The sequence below is a fragment of the Chiloscyllium plagiosum genome, chromosome 1 (assembly GCF_004010195.1).
Source record: "Chiloscyllium plagiosum isolate BGI_BamShark_2017 chromosome 1, ASM401019v2, whole genome shotgun sequence".
Classification (NCBI taxonomy): Eukaryota; Metazoa; Chordata; class Chondrichthyes; order Orectolobiformes; family Hemiscylliidae; genus Chiloscyllium; species Chiloscyllium plagiosum.
This window is the reverse complement of record NC_057710.1, coordinates 87,156,816-87,181,222: the sequence shown is the minus strand read 5'-3', so window position 1 is coordinate 87,181,222 and position 24,407 is coordinate 87,156,816. Positions and strand designations below refer to the sequence as shown.

At 39.7% G+C, this 24,407-nt stretch overlaps 1 protein-coding gene across 1 annotated transcript; it reads left to right on the top strand.

Annotated features, from left to right (window-relative positions):
* Positions 1-21,325: 21,325 nt before the first annotated feature.
* gsx2 (GS homeobox 2) lies at positions 21,326-23,990 on the top strand. The gene is made up of 2 exons (XM_043690991.1): positions 21,326-22,608; positions 23,122-23,990. Exons 1-2 carry the CDS (start codon positions 22,236-22,238, stop codon positions 23,460-23,462), a joined length of 714 nt encoding a protein of 237 aa, XP_043546926.1. The 5' UTR covers positions 21,326-22,235; the 3' UTR covers positions 23,463-23,990.
* The last annotated feature ends 417 nt before the right edge of the window (positions 23,991-24,407 follow it).

The following is a 24,407-nucleotide window of genomic DNA, read 5'->3' as shown; positions in this document are numbered from 1 at the left end:
GAAATTATACATTACTCAAAAACTGCATGAATTCATGTAAGACTCTGTTATCTCACTTTTTAGGTTAGAATCAGTCTAAACATTATGGCACAGACAGAATACACGGGGCTAACACCTTCAACATAGTGTCTAACTAACACCAATTGTTACAATTAACCTGAGAATGCAACTTCTTTTAAAAAAAACTTTGTGATTTACACATGAAAGAAGTGAAACTATCATGGTATTCGAACAGATGAAAGACTCAACAAACAATCAAGGTATTTTTCAATGTATAATTTCAGTTACAACACATTGCAAACTTTTGCTATAAATTCTGTGTCTTGCAATTGTGTCCTCCACAACCACCGAATGAAGGAGCAGCGCTCCAAAAGCTAGTATGCTTCCAATTAGACCTGTTGGACTACAACCTGGTGTTGTGTGATATTTAACTTTGTTTTACACAGAGTTCAGCAATCTTGCAACAACGCATTGCTTCAAAGCTTTATAGTCCTAATGGATCCATTCCTGGGCAGTGCTAGACATTCAACAATGGGAACTGAAGTCTCTATTAACATCCCTATTCACAAAGATGGGGGATCCTATCAACAAGTGAGTATAAAAAACATTTGAAAACATCTTTAGCCAAAAGTTCTAAGTGGATGATCTATCTCCGCCTGTTTTTTTCCCTTCAGTCTTTCATGGGGAAATGGGTGTCCCCTTGAACTGAGTAGCTAACTAGGCTGTTTCAGAAGACAATTAAGAGCCAATTGCATTACTGAGACTGTAGTTCAGGTAAAGACAGCAGATTCGCTTTTCTAAACCATACTAGTGAATGAGATGGGTTTTTAACTGCAATGATTGATAGTTTCATAGTTATCATTACTAACCCTATGTTTCAATTCAGACTTTTGTTTTTACAATTGCCTTTTCATTCCACCAGGTGCTGTAGTGTGATTTGTTCCCATGCCCCCAGAGATTTAGCCTGGTTGTTCGATTACTAGCCTAGTGGTATTACCACTATGCTACTATCTTACATACTGAGAGCCCAACTCTCACAGGAACCAGCTTCCAGCTGATTTGATCCACTCAATGTGATATCCAGAAGTGCACTGGTTAGAGCAAAGCTGATAGGCAACATCCTGGCTGTAGTACTGAAGATCTGATTAAAACCCTAGTCCAAACATGAAGAAAAGAGTTGAATTTGTGATTGTTGAAGGCCAATTGTCTCAGCTCCAGGACACCATTGCAGGATTTCCACATGGTGGTGCTGCTGATAATTGTACAATGGTCAGGTCAATCGGAACATCTCAACTCATAAAACAGTCCATGCTTGCATGCAGAAAAATTTGGACACAAGTCAAACTTAGGTCGATAACTAGCAAATAATATTCAAGTGCCAGGCAGCAACCATTTCCAAAAGGAGAAAGTCTGGCAACTTCCCTTTGACATTAATACAGTTTCATTGCTGAATACCCCCATCAACATCCTGTTATGCATCCCAGACCAGTCACATAAATACTGTGGCTGCAATAACAAATCAAAAGTTGTGTTCTGCATGTGTGAACCCCTTCTCCAAAAAATTATAACAGCCAGAAGAATGAAGAAATTCCCTTGATTTGCCAGTGGAATATGGCTCCAATGGTACTTAGGAAGATTGGCACCACCTCAGAGAAAAACAGTCCTTTTGCATCTAATCCAAAGCTATAATCATCCATTCCCTCTTTCACCAGCAGCTGTGGTGCATTCCATGTACCAAAGGCATTGCAGAAACTCACCAAGGTTTCTTCAAACCATCCCCTAAATAAACATGGGACTTCTGTATCTTAACAAGGTTTGCAAACACATGGACACACAACCACTGAGAAGCTCGCATCCAAGTCATGCTGCATCCTGATTGGGAAATATACTGACATTGTTTCATTGAGGGGGCTGTGGACCAAATTCTGGAAAGTCCAACAGCACAGCTTTATGGGAGTACCTACACCCCACCATCTGGTCAAGGGCATTTAGTGATGGGCAACAAAGGCTGGCCTTTTTCAGTTGCATATATGAATGAAAAAAGGATCAGGAGCTTGAAGAACATGCATACATTCCAGAACAACAATATTTATCAACACCACCAGATGAACTGTTCACCTTTCACCTTAACTCCTCACGACTGAACCATCCTGTACCCAGTTTATGCCTCACAATTTTAGATTTTGTCACCGGGTGAAAACTTAGCAATGGCAAATTGATTCATGATGTATTTTTGAGAGCATTTGATCTAAATTGATACAGCAAGGTACTCCCTTCAGTAGACAGTAATTTAGCTTAACAGGCAGGTGGGAACATTCACTTCACATGGATTAGTCACACACAACCTTATGCTCAACTCTGGAAAGAGTGAACATTGTGGGGCCAATTTTAACTTCTCTGCCTGAGACAAACAGGAGTGCAGTCTCCTAAACACAGCAGTGAGTCATTTAGAGTTCCATTTAAGCTGATGTTTCATCTGCCATCATCTTGGTGAAGTCTTCAGATGGGTTTTCAGAGTGGACTTCTGTTTCTGATGGCAGATTAATTTAAAATGTACAAGGTCCTAAAATAGATATCAGATGCTGATTGCAGTCTTGGGGTATAATGTACACTTTGCCTATTGGAAACCAGAACCAAATGCCCTTATTGGAAGTCCTAAGGGCATAGCTGGAGTTTTGGGGTTAAAGTGTTCTTCATTTGTTATTATTCTGGGTCCAAAAAGAAAAGGAATGCACCTCCCAACCTCAGAAATAAATTCCAGCCTTCATGGAATCCTCTTTAATGAGATCACATGTCTCTTCCTAGTTTCAGACTGTTACCTTTCCCCATATAGGTCAGCCCAGGCCATGAGTACTGCATCTGGTATTGATCACTAATATTAAAGTGCTAGAATGGATTCTGAGACAATTACTAGGATGATATTTGGAGTCTTGCGTTATGAGAATGGATTAGAAAGTAAAATGTGTTTAACAGCATCCTAAAAGGCATGAAAGATAGTACCTCACAAAGGGCAATTAGATAACTTATGGCTAAAACAAAGTACACAAAAAACATCCTCAGGTTAAACCACTACAATATTTATTTTTCCATTTACAGGTATTGTGATATCGCTGCCTAGGACAGCACTTATTGCAAAACTCTCTCTGCTCTGGAGAAGCTGATGGTGAGTTACCTTCTTGAATCAGCTTGGAGTTTGGGACGACCATGGTGTGGTTAGGAAAGAAATGACCAGATTTTGACCCAGTGACAATGAAGGAACGGTGATATATTTTGAAGTCAGGATGGTGGGTTGCTGGAAGGGAACTTGCAAGTGGTGATGTTCCATGTATGTGCTGCCTTTATCTTGCTAGATGGTAGTAGTCATCATGTGTTTACAAAGTCCAGTCTAAGGAGCCTTGGTACATAACTATCATGCTGTTCTAGATGGAAATCCAAACTGCTGCCACTATTCATCAATTGCAAAAAATGAATACTGAAGATAGTGGTTGGGATGTCACTCAAGCAGACTCTGTTGTCCTGGGTGGTATTGAGCATCATGAGGGTTGGTAGAATTGCACCCAACTGCACAAGTGTACAGTATTTCATCATACTGACTTATACCTTGTTGATAGTTCTACTGGCTTACTCCTTTAGCCACAGAATTGTGCCTGGTGCTGTTACTGAGTTGCCCACCTGCACTCTTCATTGAACTAAAGTTGATTCCTGATTCTTGATTCCTGATGAAGGGCTTTTGCTGTAACGTTGATTGTCCTGCTCCTCGGATGCTGCCTGACCTGCTGTGCCTTTCCAGCGCCACTCTAATCTGAACTTGATAATCATGTCTGTGTGAGGGATATATCAAAACAGCAGGTTACAGATTGCGATCAAATTACGTTTCTGCAGCCCAAGAACAAAATATGGAATTTAAGACCAATGTCTGTGACAGAGGAACCTAAATTAATCATCTAAGTCCATTCTGTTTTCAATTGATAGCTGATCTGCACATATACTTTATTTCTGATGAAGGGCTTATGCCCGAAATATCAATTCTCCTGCTCCTCAGATGCTGTCTGACCTGCTGTGCTTTTCCAGCACCACACTCTCAACTCTATCTCCAGTATCCGCAGTCCTCACTTTCTACCATATACTTCATTTGCCTAGCTCTATTCCATATCCCTACACTGTTTACCCAAATTAAAATTTATTAAATGGAATTTTTAAATTGAGTCAATATCCCCTTCTTTTTGAGAGAGAAGATTCAAGAGCCCAGTGCCTTTGTATGACAAAGTATTTCTTGCTTTCACTGCTAGAGCACCCAGGTCTGATATTCAGAATATGCACCCTTGTTCTGAATCATCCCACAAGAGAAAATAATTAGTCTTTAATTGTTCTGTTGAATTCCCTTATCAGTTATACATCCTGATTAAGTTACTCCTCTACTACTTAAATTCAATGAGTAGGACAATTTGCATTTTGGGGCATCTTTAATTAATAAACTTCTTCAAGATTCTACACAGGAATACATTCAAACAAAATTGACATCAAGACAAAGATCAAAGAGATAGGTTTTAAGTCAAGTCTTAAAGGAGGTCACAGAAGTGGAGAAGCTGAGCATTTTAAGGAGCAAATTCCAAAGTTTGTAATAACTGATGATACGGCTGCCAATTCAGGTGAAGTTACTGCAATATACAAGATGCTAGAATTGGAGGAACACAGAATTCTTGGAAGATTCCTGGTAGGGCTGAAGGAGGGTTCAAGCAAAAGGTGGTGTGAGATCACAATGTTATTTGAAAAAAAAGTTGAAAATGTTGCAATTGAGATGTTAGCAGACTGGAACCAATGCAGGTCACGGATTTGGTGCACCTTGACAATTGGGCTGGAAAGTTTTGGATGAGCTAAACCCTATGGGGGATAGAAGATAGATGGTCATTCAGAGATGATTGGAATAGTCATATTCAGAAGTAATAAGTATTTGAAAAAAGACTTCAGTGGCAGATGGAGTGAAGCATAGGTGGAAATTGATAATTTTATTTAATAGAGAGAAAGTGGGATCAGAAGACCATTTCAGGATCAAATCAGATGCCAGTATTGAAATTAAGAGTATAATCAAGGAGAGAGATGGAATTACTGCTAATTTTTAGAACTGAAGACAAAACATTGTTTTTCTCAATACTAAATTGAAGGAAGTTTGTCGGCCAAATGGAAGCAGTGTTGGGATCAGATATGGTGATGGTGGTAAGAAAAATCTCGGTGCTGTCAATGTACATATAGGATCTGATATTGTGTTTTTATTTTTAACATGTAGTATGCAAAATTGAAATAGGAAAGAGCTGAAGCTGTATCCTTAGGAAACTCCGAGCTAATCATGTGAGGTGAGAAGAGAAGCTTTTTTAAAATTTATTCATTCATGGGATGAGGGCATCATTGGCTAGGCTTTCGGAAGATTATATAACTGACATTCGATAGGTAACAGTAGAACCAGGCGAGAACAGTCTTACTTAGTTAGGCAACAGAGGAGTCCTGGAGAAGGATGGTGCCTTGTTTATTCAAATTATATTCATGACTTAACCTTTTAAACCATGGCAATATTCTGTTGAAGTTGTGTTGACTGCTCGCCAAGCTCAATAAATCTTCATGAGAAATGAAGGTAGTTCTCCAGATGGGGCTGTGTACAAATGAAGCAACATTGCTACATTTTTGACTTACCCTTTCCTTGAAACAAAAAAAACACCATTTTCTTCCCCTTTTTGATTACTTTTCGCTGCATGCACAAACCTTTTGTGATTGTTTAAAAAATGGAAACCTACAATCCCTTTATTTCTCCAGAAATCATACTCTCTTCCCTTTAAGAAAATACTTCAATTTCTCCTTCTTGAATTCAAAGTGAATGATTTCAAAATTCTTCGTCAGTTATTTGGCTTAAGGCAGGTCTGACCTACAATACCTCAATCTCCACAAGGCAAGGAGGCGGGTTCTATATAAACCACAACGAAAACAGGAATCAGTTCTAATACTGTTTAATTTAGCACCCATCTGCTGGCCACACAAGAAATCTAAGTCACTGTGGCCACATGCACATCATGGTCCAGGGCAATGAATAGTTGTATCCGAGGTTACAATTTTCATTACATGGCTGTACAGAAATCTTCCCATTCTTATTGCCTGTCATTGGTGTAGGTTGGAAGGATTTACAGAGTACTACTCAACCTTTTTAGCTGCATTATGAACTTACCTTCTTAACCATCAGGTCCTGGAACTTGAATCCAGGGTTTCTGTCTGGGAGGCAGGATCACTATACACTACCCACTACCCACAAGGCTGTACATTTCAAAGGTTTTCACATGAAGCTGTATCTGCCATGGTTTTGCAACTCATTTAATCTGGTTATGTCTCTGTAACTTCCTCTTCCCATCTGCAAAACTGATGTGCCTTCTTATGCAGTCAAGAAATTCTTCACTTAAAACCATATTTAACATTTGGATAGGCCTTTGTGGTAAGGTAGTGGAAGCAGCAGCTTTGCAATCTATAACAGTGGCTGCATGGTGTAAAGGAGTAGTCTTTAGGTTATTCTCTATACTTACCGTAGATAGAATCTTCTCAGTCTATCTCGTAATCCAATTTTTAATTGAAACTTGAATAATATACAAAACTTTTCTTATTTATATAGTTGTTGCCTTTGTCAAGTCTTTAGCTGTGACCAAAAAGGGGTTATATTATCTTGTGCCAAGTGTCAGCCCATCCTTTGCTATGTAAGCATGTTGTGTGGCTCTGTGGCTGTAACTTCTGTAGTTGCTGATGCAAAACAAACCATCCACCTACACCACATAGCTATAGTCTCCTCTCCACAGTCAACATCTGGAGAAGGTCAATTCTTTAGAATGTCTACAATTACACAGCAAGATCCTCCTTGCAGTAGTGTGAAATTTGCATGATGCATTTGATCATGTCACAACATCTGAAGCACCCTCTGTGAACTCTAACCTGAACAAAACTCCCACTCAAGTACACAGCATTTCAAATCATGGACACACCAATTCACCTCACGTCAATCTAAGCAGACTGAAACAATGGGAGGAAATATGCAGGAAAAGAGCAAGTCTTTGTCCTTACTAACAATGTTTTCTTCAAACGGCTGGATAGAATGAATATGAAGCAAATGTGTTTCTTGATGTATTTCTAGGGTCATTCAATAAAGAAAACAAATTAAATAAAGATTGATTTCAGTGTCAGGGCAAAAAGTAGATCAGTGTTTTTGTAAAAAATATTTTAGTTTGTCCTTGTAATCATCTTGTAATGAGGTATTGAGTAAAGTTCTATTATTTCAACATGCAGAGATACACCTACATTATCTAACTACCACTATTACTACTACCACAATCAACACACAAACATATAAATTAACAGCCTTTTGAGCCTGTGCCATCATTTGATAAGATCATAGCCAAGCAGATTGGTGCTTCAACTTTCCTTAACTGCCTACCCTCTGGTATGTTTAATCTGAGACCCATTCTCTCATCCACACTGATGATTTTGTCAATGATAGCTTGTAGTTTAGTCTCTACTTGTTTAGTCTGTACACACAGGACCTGAAAAACAAAGCTTCTGTATTAGCCCACTCCTGCTACACAACAGTACCCTCTGACAACCAAAATCCACAGTGAGCTGCTGGACAACATGGATCATTTCTCATATCTCAGGAGCTTCCTCTCAGTTTTCAGCAGACAATGACAATGAAATCTAATATCCAGTCTAATGCACCTGTGCAGACTTGGAACATCAGAGAGACAGACTGTTCAAAGTCCAAAACCCCCAACCCAGCACCAAGCTCATGATCTACAAGTGGTCCCCATGCTCCTGCATACATTTGAAACATGGACCATGTAAAGTAGATATATCAAATCCCTGGAAACTAATGACCTGTGCTGCCTTCACAAAATCTTGTAAATCCACCAGCAGGACAGATGTACCAATGTGATTGCCCTCTCCCAGACCAGTATCCCCATTATTCAGGCACTACCTACACATGACCAACAACAATGGGGAGGGGAGGATGCACATTGTCTGCATGCCAGTCATAAGACTCCCTAAACAAATCCTCTCCCCTGATCTCAGCAATGGTTAGCCATCACTGGGAGAGCAGGGGAAACAATACATGGATGCTCTGAAAGCCTCACTAAACAAATGCAACATCCCCACTAACCCATGGGAATAATTTGTCTTGGGACCCACAAACTGGAGAAGAAGCATCCGTGAAGGCACCAACCACTTGGAGCATCACTGAGTGGAGCACGTGCAGGCCAAGTGCAAACAGCAGAAAGAGCGCACAGAATCCAGAATATTCCACCTTCATCAAACACTACCTTCCTTTCTCGTGGCAGAGTCTGTGGCTCCAGGATTGGACTGTTCAGCCACCAAGGAACCCATCTTTCTCTCGATTAGAAATAAGTCATCTTTCACCCTGAGGGACTGCTAAAGAAAAGAAGACCCCTGATATTCTTTGAAGCCTTTATTAGTCAACAATCTATTTATCTCTGTCTTAAAAACATTCAATGATCTCATCGCTACTGCTCTGAAGGGAAGAGATTTCCAAATATTCATGATCCTCTGAAAAAAAAGAATTTCTGCTAATTGGATACCCCTTATTTATTAGTCTTGCCTCCTTATTCTAGTCTCTCTTACCAGAGGAAACATCCTTTCAGCATCTCCCTGCAAAGTCCCCTGAAGTTTCATTGAGATCAGCTCTTATTCTTCCAAACCCCAATGGACATAGGCTCAACTTGTCCAACCTTTCATTATAGGATAATCCCCTCATCCACAGAATTAGTCACATGAATTTCTCTGAACTGCTTCTGATGCAATTATGTCCTTTCTTAAATAAAGAGGCTAAGACTATGCATATTCTCATCAAAGACCTGAACAACTGTCATAAAACCTTCTTATTTTTATGTTCCATTTTATTTGCCTGCAACAACTTGTATTTATATAGGACCTTTGACACAATATAAAGTTCCACGGTACTTCACTAAGGTCTTTCAAAACAGAACATGACGTCAAGTTACTGAAGGAGATAATAACGTAGATGACCAAATGTTTGGTCTCCTTAGGTGAGGGAGCATTATAAAGGGAGAGAGCATAATAAAAAGGATACATTTTTAGGGAAAAAACTTCAACGTTTTGGCCCAGACAATTGAACACTCAGATAGTTATAGTGTTACGATGCAAATGGGGATGCGCAAGTGTCTGGAATTAGAATACAGATGTTTCAGTGGGTTATAGGGTTTTGGATCACAAGGGAAAAAATCAATTTTTTAAAAATGTTTTTTTCCCTCAACACTAAAATCTAAATTTGTTTTAACTTGATGTTGTCATTAAAAATGTCTTCGAAAAAGACAACGCAATTGGGGAAAAAAGGACTGTTACATTTGTTTCACATTCACCCTATCTTCTGGACAGCTGGTTGAAGAGAAAATTTAGGAGGAGTAAATGAGCACAGGAGTGATATGTGAGCAGCATTTGATGCAATATCAGGCACAGGCCACAAAGTTTTAGGTACCTAAATTTTACAAAGGGTGGAAAATCAGATGAAGGGCTTATGTCCGAAATATCAACTCTCCTGCTCTTCGGATGCTGCCTGAGTCTGCTGTGTTTTTCCAACGCTACACTTTTTGACTCTGATCTCCAGTATCTGCAGTCCTCACTTTCTCCTAGAAAATCAGAAGCTAACCAGCATATGTTAGAGTAATAAAAACATGGGCGAGAGTTTCAAGAGCAGATGAGGTGAGGTATGGGCGAAATTATAAAGATGGAAATAGTCTCTCTCAGTGATGAAGCAGCTATATAGTTAAAAATTGTCTCCTGGTCAAATAGGATGCCCAGATTGTGAATAATCAGTTTCAGTCGTTTGCCAGATGGAGGAATGCAAGTGAGCATGGTTTATAACAGCAGCCAAAGTCATTGGGAGGAATTTTACCATTCCTTTGAACAGTATCGGCAATGCTACAGACTGTGAGAAAAAAAGGCCAAAATGAAAAGTAAAAAATCAGAATCTGAATATTGAGGAAAAAGATTTTTGGCTTTCTCTTTAGGGATTGAACAGCACATTTGAAATCTATGAACAATGATTACTTTATTTCCATGCATTTGCATTTCATTAGTGGCCTACCTCACCTTATTTCTATGCAGCTTCCAATTCTCCTCTCCTTCCCTGAGATATTAGCCAGCACCATATCCTAATGTGGACGTCAGAGCCCTTACCAAGTGGCAATGGCTTGTTGGTTCCTGCTCTGGACCTCCAGATCACTCTGTCTTCACCACAACATCCCTGGTGATCCATGCATGCCATCTTCCTCCAGCCTTCATTCAAACAAGTCAGCATCAATGAACCCTCACTTTCATTGCATATTCAGGCCTCCTTTTGGACCAACTCATGCACCACTTCAGCCTTTAGTACTTTACTTTGGAGCTTAGGGACACCTACACCTTGTGTGTTTCTGCCAAGTTACTTAGCACAAAGGGATGCACATGCATCTTATACATTGACACAAGATGCATCTTTTGTCTCTTAGCTTGGTTTTTCCAGTACTCACTCACTATGCTCTTACTTAGAGATTTTCAACCTCTGTGATTTGTGTTACTTTTTGGTGCAAAGGAAAAGGCAAACAGCTTTTCATGGTTTGGAGCACCTATAGTCAAGGGGATGGATGTGTTGCTCTACAGCACCATGTTATGTCAAGGTCACAACTGCAGTATGTGTCAGCAGGAAAATTAGCAAACACATGACATATTCTTCAAGCAAACAACCATGTTTGAAAGTCAAAGGGGATCAGTCCTTAATGGGGTCAAAGTGGATTATAGTGAGCCAACGGGCATTGCTACTGTCAGACTATGGGCTCATCAGATTCCACTCCAGATAGTTGGTCATGGTCAGTCAGGTGCTTAGTCCTCCCAGAGTCTGAGGATCAAAATCTTTATAGTCCAGGAATTGGACCACAGGCAGTCTTTCAGATAAAGTGCAGCCAGTATGGAGATTATAGATATGTTTGTCAGAGGCATGCTGTGGAGTGATCTGTCTGAGGGTGGGCAAATTATTCCTGTACTGTGACAAAGCGAGGGAGTAAGTATAATGGAAGTGGATGGAAAAGCCTTAGGAATAATGGAGAAGAAGAGTTGAAGAGCTGTCGGCAGAGAATGACTAGGAAGCGGAGAAAGCAAGAAAAGTAGTTTTGTTGTTCTGGAGGATAAGATAGTTGAGAGCTGTCGAGTTGAGAGTTGTAGTCCATCAGCTTTGGTGAGAAACACGTACAGTGGCAGTGTTAGTGTGAGTGGTGAACTTGTAACTATAAGGTAGCAGAGAGAAGATAGTGGCACTACCCTCATGGAACACTGAAGATACTAAGCTTCTTCTGCTCTGCTAAGCATTGTATTTCACCCAGGGCATTGTACTGACGTTCGTCGCTACCATGGTCCAGGCTGGCTGGTTCTGATGGCATGGCCTCCTTTGCCAATCAGCAGGAAACAACATTGGCATCTTCTCCATGACCCCATCTACAGCACCCCAGACCCCGTCATCAAACAAAGGAGCTAACTTGCCTTTCTGGGCCATTTGCTGGAGGATAATGATGCAGGACCACACTGTTAACAGCAGTTCCTGGTTTGCAGTGTCTGAAGTTCTGTGGAGCAGTGGTTATACATACACAGCAGTGTCCCAGCTGGTGTGAGAATTTCTGCCTCTCCTGCCATGCAATTCTGTGAGACAGATGCCATTGAGGCCAGTCGCACATTTAATGAGATGAAGAGCAGAAAATTGTAGGGAGAACTTACATGGCCATGGCAGGTCGGGTGCCATGAAAATCAGTTGATAATATACTTTGCCAAACAAATGGACAAATTCAGCCCCATGACTTCTATGTTCCCAATATTTAATTGGAGGAAAGTTCTGCTTATCCAGTGTTAGATGTTGGATAGTAATCTGGCAATTTAGTCCCAGTGGAGGGGTTGAGACAACATAGAGAGTGCAAATGTATTTTTCTTTGTTCTGTCTGTAATACAAGTACTTGTTAAAAGGTATAAAGACACTGTTTGAGATTGAACATACATTGACCTGATTTTAGATGGGGCATGTCAACAATTATAAACTTAGGCCCATGAAGAGACACATGACAGTAATATGTTGAAATCTTTATTAGTGGGCAAAAAGTTAACTTTAGTGCAGAAATACAATAGCAAAGCAAATAGAATTTTTGTAGTTTATCTTCCAAGAACCCTCAGGTTCTGGAAAAGTCCCAGCAGATTGGAAACTGCCAATTTGGCACCTTATTTAAAAAAGGGAGAGAAACATTACACAGACAACTAAAGGCCAATTAGCTTATCATTGGTCGTTGGGAAAGTGTTGGCGTCTACTATAATGGTAGGGATATCTGGTCAGCATGGACGGGTTGGACCGAAGTCTGTTTCCATGCTGTACATCTCTATGACTCTATATAAGAGCAGAGCACTTGGAAATAAATAACATAATGAAGGCAAAGTCAACATGGCTTCATGCAGGGGAAATCAAACCTGGCAAATTTATTAGAATTCTGTCAGGAGGTAACAAGTAGGACCAATAAAGGGCAGCCAGTAAATGTAACATATTTGGATTTCCAAAAGATGTTCAATAAAGTAAGGCACATTAGGCTAACCTAGCAAATTTAGAGCTAATGGGGTTGAAGGTAGTAAATTAGCATGGATAGAGTTTTGGCTATCTAACAGAAGACAGAGAATTTCAATAAGAAGCCATGTATTTTCAGGATAGCAAGTTGTACATAGTGGAATGTCACAGGAATACCACTGGTGCCACAATTATTACCAATATGTTTTAATGACTTGGATGAAGGAAGTGAATGTACTATTGCCATGTTTACCAATGACACAATATAGGTAGGATAGCAAATAGTAAGGATGACACAAAATATTTGCAAATGGATATAGACAGGTGAAATGAGTTGGCAGAAGATGGAATATAATTTAGAGAAATGTGAGGTTATGCACTTTGGCAGGAAGAATAGAGGAGCCAAATATCATTTAAGTGAAGAAATACTGCAAAAAGTGACAGCACAAAGGGATTTGAGGTTCCCATGTATAAATCATAAAAAACAAGCATCTAAGTTCAGCAGGTAATAGGGAGGACAAATTAAATATTGGCCTTTATTCCAAAAGGAATGGAGTACAAAATAGGGAAGTCTTCTAAAATTATGCAAATTTAGATCACACATTTAGATCGGTTAGATCACACATAGAATACTGTAAACGGATTTGGTCCCCTAATCTAAGGAAAGGTAAACTGGCATTGGAGGCAGTCCAGGGAGGTTCACTACATTGATCCCAAGCATTTGTGTGAGGAAAGGCTGAATAGGTTGGGACTGTGCTTATTAGAGTTAAAAGAATGAGAGGTGAACATATTGAAACATGTAAGATTCTTAGGAGACTTGACAAGGTAGATGCTGAGAGGTTATATACCCTTGTGGGAGTTTAGGACCGGGGGCATAAATTGAGAGTAGGGGAGTCACCCAGTTGTGACAGAGATGAGGAGGTCTCTTTCTCTTGAGAGAATGGTAAATTTGTGGAATGGATTAACATAGAAGGCTGTACAGGTTGAGTCTTTGAGTATATTCAGGCCTGAGAAAGACATTTTTAATCAGAAAGGGAATAAAGGGTTATTGGAAAAAGGCAGGAAAGTGGAAAATGAAGATTATCAGGCAGACCAGACATGATGGATCGAATGTCCTACTCCTACTCGTAAGTCTTATGGTCTTATGTTCAATGAGGTTTAATGTGTGATAATGTAAAATTCTCAATTTTGGCAGGAAGAATTAAGAGAAAGCAATGGTGACAGATTGCAAAGCGCTCAGATGCAGAGTCCTGGTGTCTGTGTTTATTAATCACAAAAAGGTTAGTATACAGATACAGCAATCAGTTAGACAAGCTATAGCATGTTATTGTTTACTGTAAGTTGAATTATACACAAATGTTAGGAGATTATATTTCAGTTATATAGGGCATTTATGAGACAATATCAGAAATACTGTACATAGTGTTGATGTCCGTATTTTAGGAAGGATGTGAATATGTTAGAAGCAGCTCATAGCAAATTTACTACTCTGATAACTGAAATAGATGGGTGCTCTTATGAAAAAAGGTTGGAGAGGCTAAACTTGGATCCCTTCAAATTTACAGGAATAAGAGGTAACTTGATCAAAACATGTCCAACTCTAAGAGTTCTTGATCTTGTGGATGTGGAAAGGATGTTTTCTCTCAAGAGAGAATTGAGAACCAAGGGTCACCATTTAAAAATGAGCAGTTACCCATTTAAGAGAGAGATGTGAAGATCCCCCCAACAGAGGGGATCATGAGTCTTTGAAAGTGTCTTCCAGGAATGTTATTAAGACCTTTTTTTAAGAAAAGGGAGAGTACAGAACAGATTGGGCTCATGAAGACTTAGGAAATGGAGAATTGCCAAAGTGATGTCAGTCATGTCCTTTGTGTCCTAGAGATTCAGACTGAGTGGAATGATTTTTCAAGCATGTCAAAACTTTGACTTGGCATGGTAGGGAGAAGTGAACCTCGTCCAGTTGGCTGGGAGGAACAGTGGGCTTACTCATATATCACTACATCTTGGTAAGAAATGTGGTGTTGCAGGAATGTGTTTCTTAAGACATGTTTCAATTGATTAGTTAGTAAACACAAAACTTACCATTCCTTTAAAGACAATGTATTAGTTGTCTGTTAGATCATGTTTGATCCATGCTGGTTTAATATGTTGTTTTTACAGTAATAGTCTTAAAAAGTGAAATATTGTCAAATAATTAATTTACATTGGTTATTTGAGAAATATACCACCAGGCTATTTCCTTAATATCCTTTAGAGAAGAAAATGTGTCACTATTACCTCATGTGGCCTATGTATGCCTCCAATGTGCATAACACATAAGCAACCTGCGGCGATCTAGAAGGTCATTCATTTGTATTGAAAAATAAATGCTACCAGTGCAATTCTGCAATTTACAGAGTGCTTATCCTGAGAACAAATAATAAGAGTCGAGACTGTGGTGCTGAAAAGCACAGCAGGCCAGCCAGCATCCAAGGAGCAGGAGAAATCACATTTTTCCCGTTGATTTTCCTGCTCCATGGTCGCTGCCTGACTTACTGTGCTTTTCCAGCATCACACTCGCGACTCTGATCTCCAGCATCTGCAGCCCCTACTTTCTTGTAACAAATAATAAGAGTTGACTTGAGTTTCATTTTCACAAACTATTGCTGTTACAAGAGTTGCCAGTTAGCGGAGTTGCAATGTTGCCAACATTATCTATCTCATACACTGGTATGGTACATTGGTGAGACTGAGCAGAGGCTATGGCAACAGGTGAATGGACACCACACAACAATCACCAGACAGGAATGTTCCCTCCCAGTTGGAGAACAAGTCAGCGGTTCAGGACATTTGGCCTTGGACTTTTGGGTGACCATCCTCCAAGACAGACTTCAGGACAGACAACAATGCAAAGTCTCCGAGGCTGATAGCCAAGTTCAGTACCCATGGGGATGGCTTCAACTGGGACCTTGGGTTCATGTCACACTACAGGTGACCCCACTACACTATACACTCTCTCGCACACACACACATTCACACAGACCCTCTCTCATATGCTCACACATCCCACACTCACACTCTCTCACATATGTATGCTCCATTACACTCACACCCCCACCTTCTAAAAGATGAAAGACTTAAGCTAAATTTATGTAATATGACATTCCATGACACTCTAATCCTGTTGCTATAAAGTCTGTGTCTTGTGATTCTGCTCCACAACCACCTGATGAAGAAGCAGCGCTTCCAAAGTTAGTGATTCCAAAATTAGTGATTCCAAATAAACCTTTTGGACTATAACCTGGTGTTCTGTGATTTTTAGCATAGTAAAGCAACGTTAGAGTGGTACAGGCAAAGAACACCAACTGCTTTTTTTCTCCCTGCTTTTTGTATGCATGCCCCAGATTTTCTGTGTGTAAAATCATACTTTCCTGTCAATATTTCACAAATATTCAAAATTTTAAGAATTCCAGCAGATCTCTTTGAAACTTTTTTTCAAACTACAATTATAAAGTTTGCTTCACACTGCCCATTATGCTTCTACGCCGACTCTAATGCTGAATGTACTGTATATTATAACTTGGATATAAAATCAACTGCTTTGCCGGAAGGCAGCAACTTTAATAGTAATGCACCTTTAGTTTCTCATCACTGGAAATCTAACCACACTGTACGTAACATTCCTGAAGAAGGGCTTATGCCCGAAACGTCGATTGTCCTGTTCCTTTGATGCTGCCTGACCTGCTGCGCTTTTCCAGCAACACATTTTTTAACTCTGATCTCCAGCATCTGCAGTCCTCACTTTCTCCCTGTACGTAACACAAAGCGAGCGGCGCCACGGTCCTGTTTCAGAATTTGAAATACTCGAATCAAACAAATGGAAATTTTCTCTATTGTAAACTAAATGAGTCGATCTGTCTGGTATCGCTCCAAAATGGTCTGAGCTCCTCTCCCTGACTTTGTGCATCAGTAAAGCACGGACTCCACCAGGTGCACGGGAAGGATGTGATCTCATCCCTCATTGTCTTTTTACGTGAAACCGATTTTAAAAGCAGACTTCACGGTCACTTTACCATCGATTGCACTACAGCTGTGAATCCATCATCAGTCTGCAGCTGATTTACTCGTGGAAGGATGAATTCGAAGTAACATTTCCCACCTCCCAATGTCAAATATAAAGGCAGCCGTGAATAAGAGGGTGTCTATGAAATTGGTCAGCTGCTTCTTATCTACTGCAAAGATAATGAAGAACACATAGCGTTTGGAACTTAATCATGAATATAGCGAATAGGTTGGACAAACCCCATCAAACTGCAAGATTCCATTAAATTCTGGTTCAAATCGAATATGAGTTTAAATTGTTGTTGGATATCTAAGTTTCCGCTCTGTTGAGCACGGTTGTACAAAATTTCGGACTTTAATCTTTGAACTTATTTAGATGTAATATATAAGCAATGATTTTGAAGCAACTATATCAGGAGGAATGACGGCAAGTGAATTAAACTCCCATGGAATCAAAGTGTGTATATCGTTTCTCATGCAGGACATTTGACATTGTGATGATATTGCTGTGGATATGCTCTTAACAATTGTGAGCTGGTGTTGGAGTTAATGTTTTGGTTTTGCTGGTCTCGGCAATGCCAAATAAAGCGACAGTTTATTCTGAACCTATGGAAACATTCTGGTAGTTGAAATAAGATGCAACCAAATTTAACACTGCAATTGATGTCTACAAAACAGGGAGATTATGATTTCACACGTTTCGTTATCCACGTTCCTTTTTAAAGCAATTAAGTATGGTTTACAAACACATTTCATGGGGGAAGGGAAAGAGATCTCACTTCTTTCCAAAAATGAGCTGTCTGAAATTAACACATTTACAACCGTTCCCTGTGTCACGCGCTCTCCACTTCGTTTGTTTCGTGATTCTTTTGAAAAGTTTCAATGGACGATCCGCCCAACGTTGACACTTCAGGACAGATCCCATAACGCCTGACTTCATATTTTCGATCTTAATTACACTTCAAACAAGCCTTAATGCCCATATTCTGCCCGTACTAGTATGTTGATGTGCAAATCTGAAACTTTATTACCCAAACACCATTTTCTTCACGCAGATGACTAGTGGAGAACATAATAAATAAAACAAAAATAATAATATGGGAGCTGCTTTTTCTGAATGGGTAAATGAAGAATAATTGCTTGTGAAAAGTCACCCCAGTGGCATTTTGTTGTCTCTTCCATCATTGTCCTTTTCCACTATTATTGAAGACTTTTTTGAAGTTTAAAGGACAGCAGACAGAGCGGTCCTTTTCACTTTTTGTTATTCAAGGACTGTTGCCTGGTAACAAATACTCGACAAATCACAAGTGTAATTTGCGTTAATCGGGAATATTCCAGTGTATCATTGAGAACTTTTTTTAATAGTCCGATACAAATTAATGACGTCCATTCCTCTGTTCAGCTCGAGCAACGTATACTGAACAAGACAAATTAGTGATTGGAGACAGTTTCATTAAATTACACGTGTTAGTGCATTCAATCATTCCAAACAGAAATTTCACCGAATAGCGTTGTGTTTTTCTTAGTATCATGTTCATATTAAACTAAGTTCTTTTTATAAACTGTGACTCTGATAGGCTATTACAAAGTCAACAGACTAGTCTTGGTGTCATATACAATGGCTTTAACTGAGTATTCCATTATATACTTCTACTGTGGTAATAGATCACGGTGGCAATGTGCAGAATGGGGAGATACCAAACTATCAGGTCTCCCACAAGTATCTTGTTTTGTTTTTCTTTTTGGCAAATGTTTCCAAAATCCTGTAGAGACTTTTTTTAAAAAAAATCACAATTAAGTGCAAACTTAAACGAGGGAAAAAGAAAACTCCCCATCATCCTAGTTTCTATCTGGCAGCTTCATCCCCGAATCAGGAGTTGGAATTACAAGCAGGGCAAACATCAGTGATCTCTTGGAGCAAAAATAATTTGTATTACGATTTTACTTCAATGTAATGCATTTGATTCCGAATGGGAGTCACACGCAACACTTTGCACTAGCATATGGATGTGTTCTAAATCTCTCCTTCAAGAGAGATTATCCAAGATTGCGTGAGTTGTTTTCCTGGTTTTGGACCGATTATTTAGAATGCATAGAAAACAAGGAAAATGGTTCTCCAAAATAGCCGGCAGACGAGGCCAGTGTCGCACACTATTGTTGTCTGTTGCTCTTTAGAAACTGGAATCACAAAAGAGCAATTTTGTTACATTCGCATTTTTTTACACGGACTTAAGCAACATAGACAAGGCACTTTGTCACCCGAGTAGAATAAACGGATTCCAATGATTTCCCTTCAATGGACTGATTTTATACTTGAATTATGAAAGTAATGTTCAGGTAACAGTCGGCGCTCTGTACCCAGCCGCTTAATACCTCTTAAATCCTTACACGTGCCTCGGCTAGTCGAAGCAATTTGACCTCATTATAGGCTCATAACCACTCTCATTCCCAGGATTACTACATGAACAATGAAATTTTATTGGTCATAATTATCGAAAATCATATTGTAACGAGGGCCATGCGATGTGGGCGCGCGCCTTGCATCATTCCGCTTGGCTGAGACATTCTTTCATTTTGTTTCATTGGAATCACTGGCTCCTTTTTTTCCTGGCTCCCTGCTTCTGTAATATCGTTCACTCGCTTTATTAGTACAATTACAAAGCTGCTTGGTGATGTGATTGAGGCTGCCTGACCTCCGTTCAGCTCAAAGGCTGAAGAACTTTCCAGCTTTACGTTTTATTGCACAGGCTCCGGGCCCTTTTGAGTGACTTTTTCTGCTGCTCCCTGCCCCCACCCCACACCACACCACCCCTTTAAGGAGTTCAGGTAATCTGAGATGGAAATAAATATTAACACACATTATGCTTATCATACCTGAGGAATAAAGTAGTACATGTTTAAGGAGGCATAACTAGGCCGAGCTAATTCTGCTTCGAGGTATACCAAAGCCCAGATCTACTATTTATACCTGGATGAGGTACCTTCTGGTCTTACTTTGATGTCAAGGGCAATGAATGAAATTGACCCGAGAACAAACCTGCCTGCTGTTGACTTCTTTTGAGGAAACGCTGAACAATACTTTGGGGCGTTCAAACCGGCGAGAAATCACATGGACCTTGTCTCAGGGAGGTGGGAGGTTTGAAAGATGCATTGACTAAATCGGATCTTAGTGACAGGATTGAAATGGTAGCAAGTGGTGGTAATGTTAAATTATTGCCATGAATATGTTACGCACGGATTATGACAACATCTTAAAACTAGTTTGAGAATTAAGAACGTGTTTAAAGCAGCATTATTGAATGTTGTGAAGCTGTGAGGTTGCACTTAAGGGCTTGGGATACACAAAAGTGTGAACCTGATTAAAATGAAAACATTACAAAATGAGTACATCATTTTGTAGTGAGCTCCAATATGCAATTAGCACATCGATTTAAATGTAATCGAGCAAGAACCTGATTTCGACCATGATGACTTTCAGATTGTAGACCTACATTTTAGCCAATCGCAGAATTTCAGTCTGAAGGTCCTTTCAGAAAAGCCGTGTAAAGCCCCAGGTTGACCCGTGAGGTCCCTGGCGCAGACCAAAATCGTTAATTATTGTCACAAGATCTAGGATTAACGCATTGCTAGGATATTTAATTGCTTGTTAACATACACTAATCCGGGGCCTGATAAACACTTATTAATTGAATGATAATCACAAACAAATAGTGCAATCATCATTTACAATGCTAATTCATAAAAAGTGAATTGTCGACCATAAATGAAGTTCCTATATGGTGTGTGTTCTTCTTGTTGAAATAAATTATAACTATTTAAAGTATCACCGTTGTCAGCTTTAATATTAACTCGATTATTTGAAAAGCTGTGTTATAATAAATGTTAAAGTCACTAGTTAAGATTACAAATGACAATTTGTATTGAGTGTTTGCTGTCAATCGAATAGACTAAAGTTGTACAGCGTGCCGCAGTGTCTGCTCCTCTAAATATTCAGTCTGTCAGGCTAAAAGGATTCCTTTTAACAGACCTTCTGACGTTCTGATCAACACGGATTCGTTATAGCTGGATGAAACCGTTCCAACCCGCAATCGTATTTTGAGTTTCTGGATACCACCGGTTGTTGGTGGAGTGACTCAGTATGGATTCCAGACAGACTGATAAACTTGTCCAGTTCTTCCCAATGCCTTGCTGTTTAACCGTTAAATATTCAAGCGGCGCGCTTTTTCAAAATAGTCATTTGACCAGACACCGGTGAATTCTTGTACACTTCAAAATATTTACCAGAGCCCTTAAAGTGGACTTTCAATCTTCACGGGCAGATTCGCAATAGATGCCCGTGCTGTTTTATTAATTTCCCTGTATGATGCTTACTTCTGAATGCGATGCTTGTAGAGGCTATAATCTGCATCAGACGCACTCAGATTACTTCTCTTACCATTGATCATTTCTTTGGCAATGCAGGGCACATTACTTGTATTAACCCCTGAGCAGATCATTACATCAATCGTTCGTGCATGTAAAATCGACGTCATTCACTTTATTCATTTTATTCAAAGCCGCTCCAAGTTGTAAGGGGACAAACAGACGAAGGTCACCTGCAGCTCCTGGATTATAAATAACGCAGACGGGCAATAATCATTCAATTGCGCCGAACTCAACACCAAGTCAGTGGAGAGACAAGTCTTCAGTCATTGTCACGAGATTTCAAATCACTTTCAACTGACTCTTTGTGGAAGGGCAGCGTTTATTCCAGCCACGCTCCGTAAATGGTTGTGAACTTGCGTCTATAGGACAGAAAAACTGGATGCTAATAACGCTTTATGAATTTTACATTCCCCGTTTTTCAAATGCTCCGTTCTTCACACAGACCCCGAGGAACCATCTTTATGGTCAGCTCTTTTGATTTTCTTCTGTGAACAGTTTGTTCTATTTTCAGTGGAGATTTTCCGAGCACATAATGAAAAGAAGAATTCATGTTGCAACAAAACGTCACGACAGAAATGAAATGTATTGCAAAAATAGCAATACAATTACAGGACAAGCAAGAGATTTAAAGAGAATTGCTTTAATCATCCACAGTCATCTGCACATCTCAAGAAAAAAAACAGCCAAAGAGTCAGAAAGTGTTCACTGGAATAATCCATTCCCTTTTCCAATCAGTCAATTGAAAGTGATTTGAAATCTCATGACAATGGTGCTGTTATCCGCAGCTGGGTTAACTCGCGCTGTGGAGCTTTGCTTTACATACTGAGCAAAATTACAAAACACTCACTTAAAAAGTTTTTTGTTTCTTGTTTTGTCAGACTTTGATAGTGTGTCTCAAGGGGTTGCCTGACAAATGGGGAAATGTTGATCTCCGGCTCTTTATAATCACGTGTTAATAGTTCACTGGCAACAGAAAAAAAAGCCTTGGAGCAGGACGCACACGTGGGTGACGTTCAGACCAACCATCGCCAGCGACCCTTTTGTTTAGCCTCCAACATAAGTACCTTCTGACTCTCTCCCTGCCGCAGTGTATACTGAACCCAGCAACCAACAAAGCTAGGCAGAGCCAAGGAGAATACACGAAATGTCTCGATCGTTTTACGTTGATTCCCTTATCATCAAAGATTCTGCAGTGCGACCTGCTCCTGTCTTGAACGATCACGGCCAAGACTTTCTGATTCCTATAAGCGTCCATTCTCCAACCATGATGTCGGTTTCTGGTCCCGTCTGTCCGTCCAGAAAGACGGGCACTTTCTGTGTCTGCCCCCTCTGTGTCACGTCCCATATCCACTCATCCCGGAGTGGAATCCCGCTGCTGAAAAGCCAGTTCCCAAATGGAGACCCCCAGTACTGTCAACGAATCAACCAGCAGTCAAACCCTGGGCTCGGGCATCCACCTGTATGCACACCCACTTACAGCGTAACAGACCCTAGGAGATACCACTGTCTAACTGTGGGTATGTACATCTGTTTCAAACAGTGAACGGGTCAGACACCTGAGGACAGTTGCGAGTTTAACCTGATTGATATGTTGAGAGAGGAGTGTGCCAGCAGCACACTGATATTTTATTGCAAGTTTAATAATTAGCACAGTATAACTGCACTTAATATTTAATGTTGATTTGAAGAGTTTACTGAACTCTCCATAGATAGCAGCTAATATGTTTAAAACAATAGCTTCAAAGAGACTAACGGTTACTAAATGATCCAGTGCCCTAGGATTTATAGAATGAAAGTATTTGTCCAAACGAAATTGGCAAGTTGAGAATTTAGATACCAAAACACAACTGTAATTCCAGAAGCAGCATTTTTTTTTGCAAAGGCCCAGTTTCATTATATATCTGAATAATATCTATTTTCAAGGCTCAGCTATAAGCGATATGTTATATCCTACTATTGGCGCCATAGAGTTTATTTTTCCCTTTGCAATTTGCCTTTCCATAGTTGTTAATGTTGCATTATGTACACAGGTACTGAAAATAACAGTCACCTACAGAACGGCAAACGGATGAGAACGGCTTTCACTAGTACGCAACTCTTGGAGCTCGAGAGAGAATTCGCCTCCAACATGTACCTATCGAGGCTTCGCAGGATTGAAATTGCAACCTATCTGAATTTATCTGAGAAGCAGGTTAAGATCTGGTTCCAGAATCGGCGCGTTAAACACAAAAAGGAAGGCAAGGGCACCCCGCGTAATGCGCACAACGCCTGCAAATGTAGTAGCCAAGGGCACTGTCTGCGCTCAGAGGACGAGGAATCCCTTTCACCTATATCATCAGGGAAAGAAGACAAAGATATGTCACCTGCATAGTGGACAGACGTGCAAAGTTTAAAAGTTTACAGACTTGTTCAATTCTGTATTCCCTCAATGCACTTATTGTATTTCACTACTTAAGATTTTAGAATAAGGTCCCTTGCTGCAGTGTTGTTGTTGCAATTGGTTATGTGCCTGCTCACTGTCCTGGTGTGATTGGATTCACTGTAGAATTATACCGAGATGGAGCATGCAGCAATTTCATTCACATCCCGGGTCTCGAAGTGTTCACACAGTATGATTAAAATAGATAAACATAGACTTCCCTTTATGGCCAACATCATTTTGTTTGAATCGTTGATGAGTTATTTTGCTCCGAAAGCAATTGTATAGCAATATTGGCCTAATTTCTTTTATAAGAATAAAATTATCGAGCATTTTGCATAAATACTGTATTTTCAAACCCTGATTTCTGTAAAACACACAAAAAAGAGGCCTATGTAAATGCTCCGGCTCCTTAAGAACAACTGTAGGTTGAATAGGAGAAACTGTAAATAGTTAGCTGGTTGGCACATTGCTGTAAAATGTCACGGTTAAACTTCACTTATTGTGAATAGTTTTATATGACACTTATATTTATATTTATTTAAAATAAAATTTTGATGTTTGAAGAAACTGTTTTCTTTAAGATTTAATTTGCAGAGATAAAGGTTAACAGGAACAAATGAAGCATCCTAGAATCACTGAGACAATTTTCATGATTTATCTCTTCCTTGGTTCATTTCTATTGCATTTTGGACATTAGGGAAACTAATGGTTTCCAGCAATACAATTTCATAAAACGTCCAATTTAACGCAGCGCTGGGGCGGAGAAATTTGCCATTTAATAAACTTACTGTAAACAAAAAGCGAATTCGGTTAATAAATTTTTTGTTCATATGATACATGATAATGGGCATTCTCAGTGAAAATGAAGACATGTCAGTGTGTCGGGGTCGCATG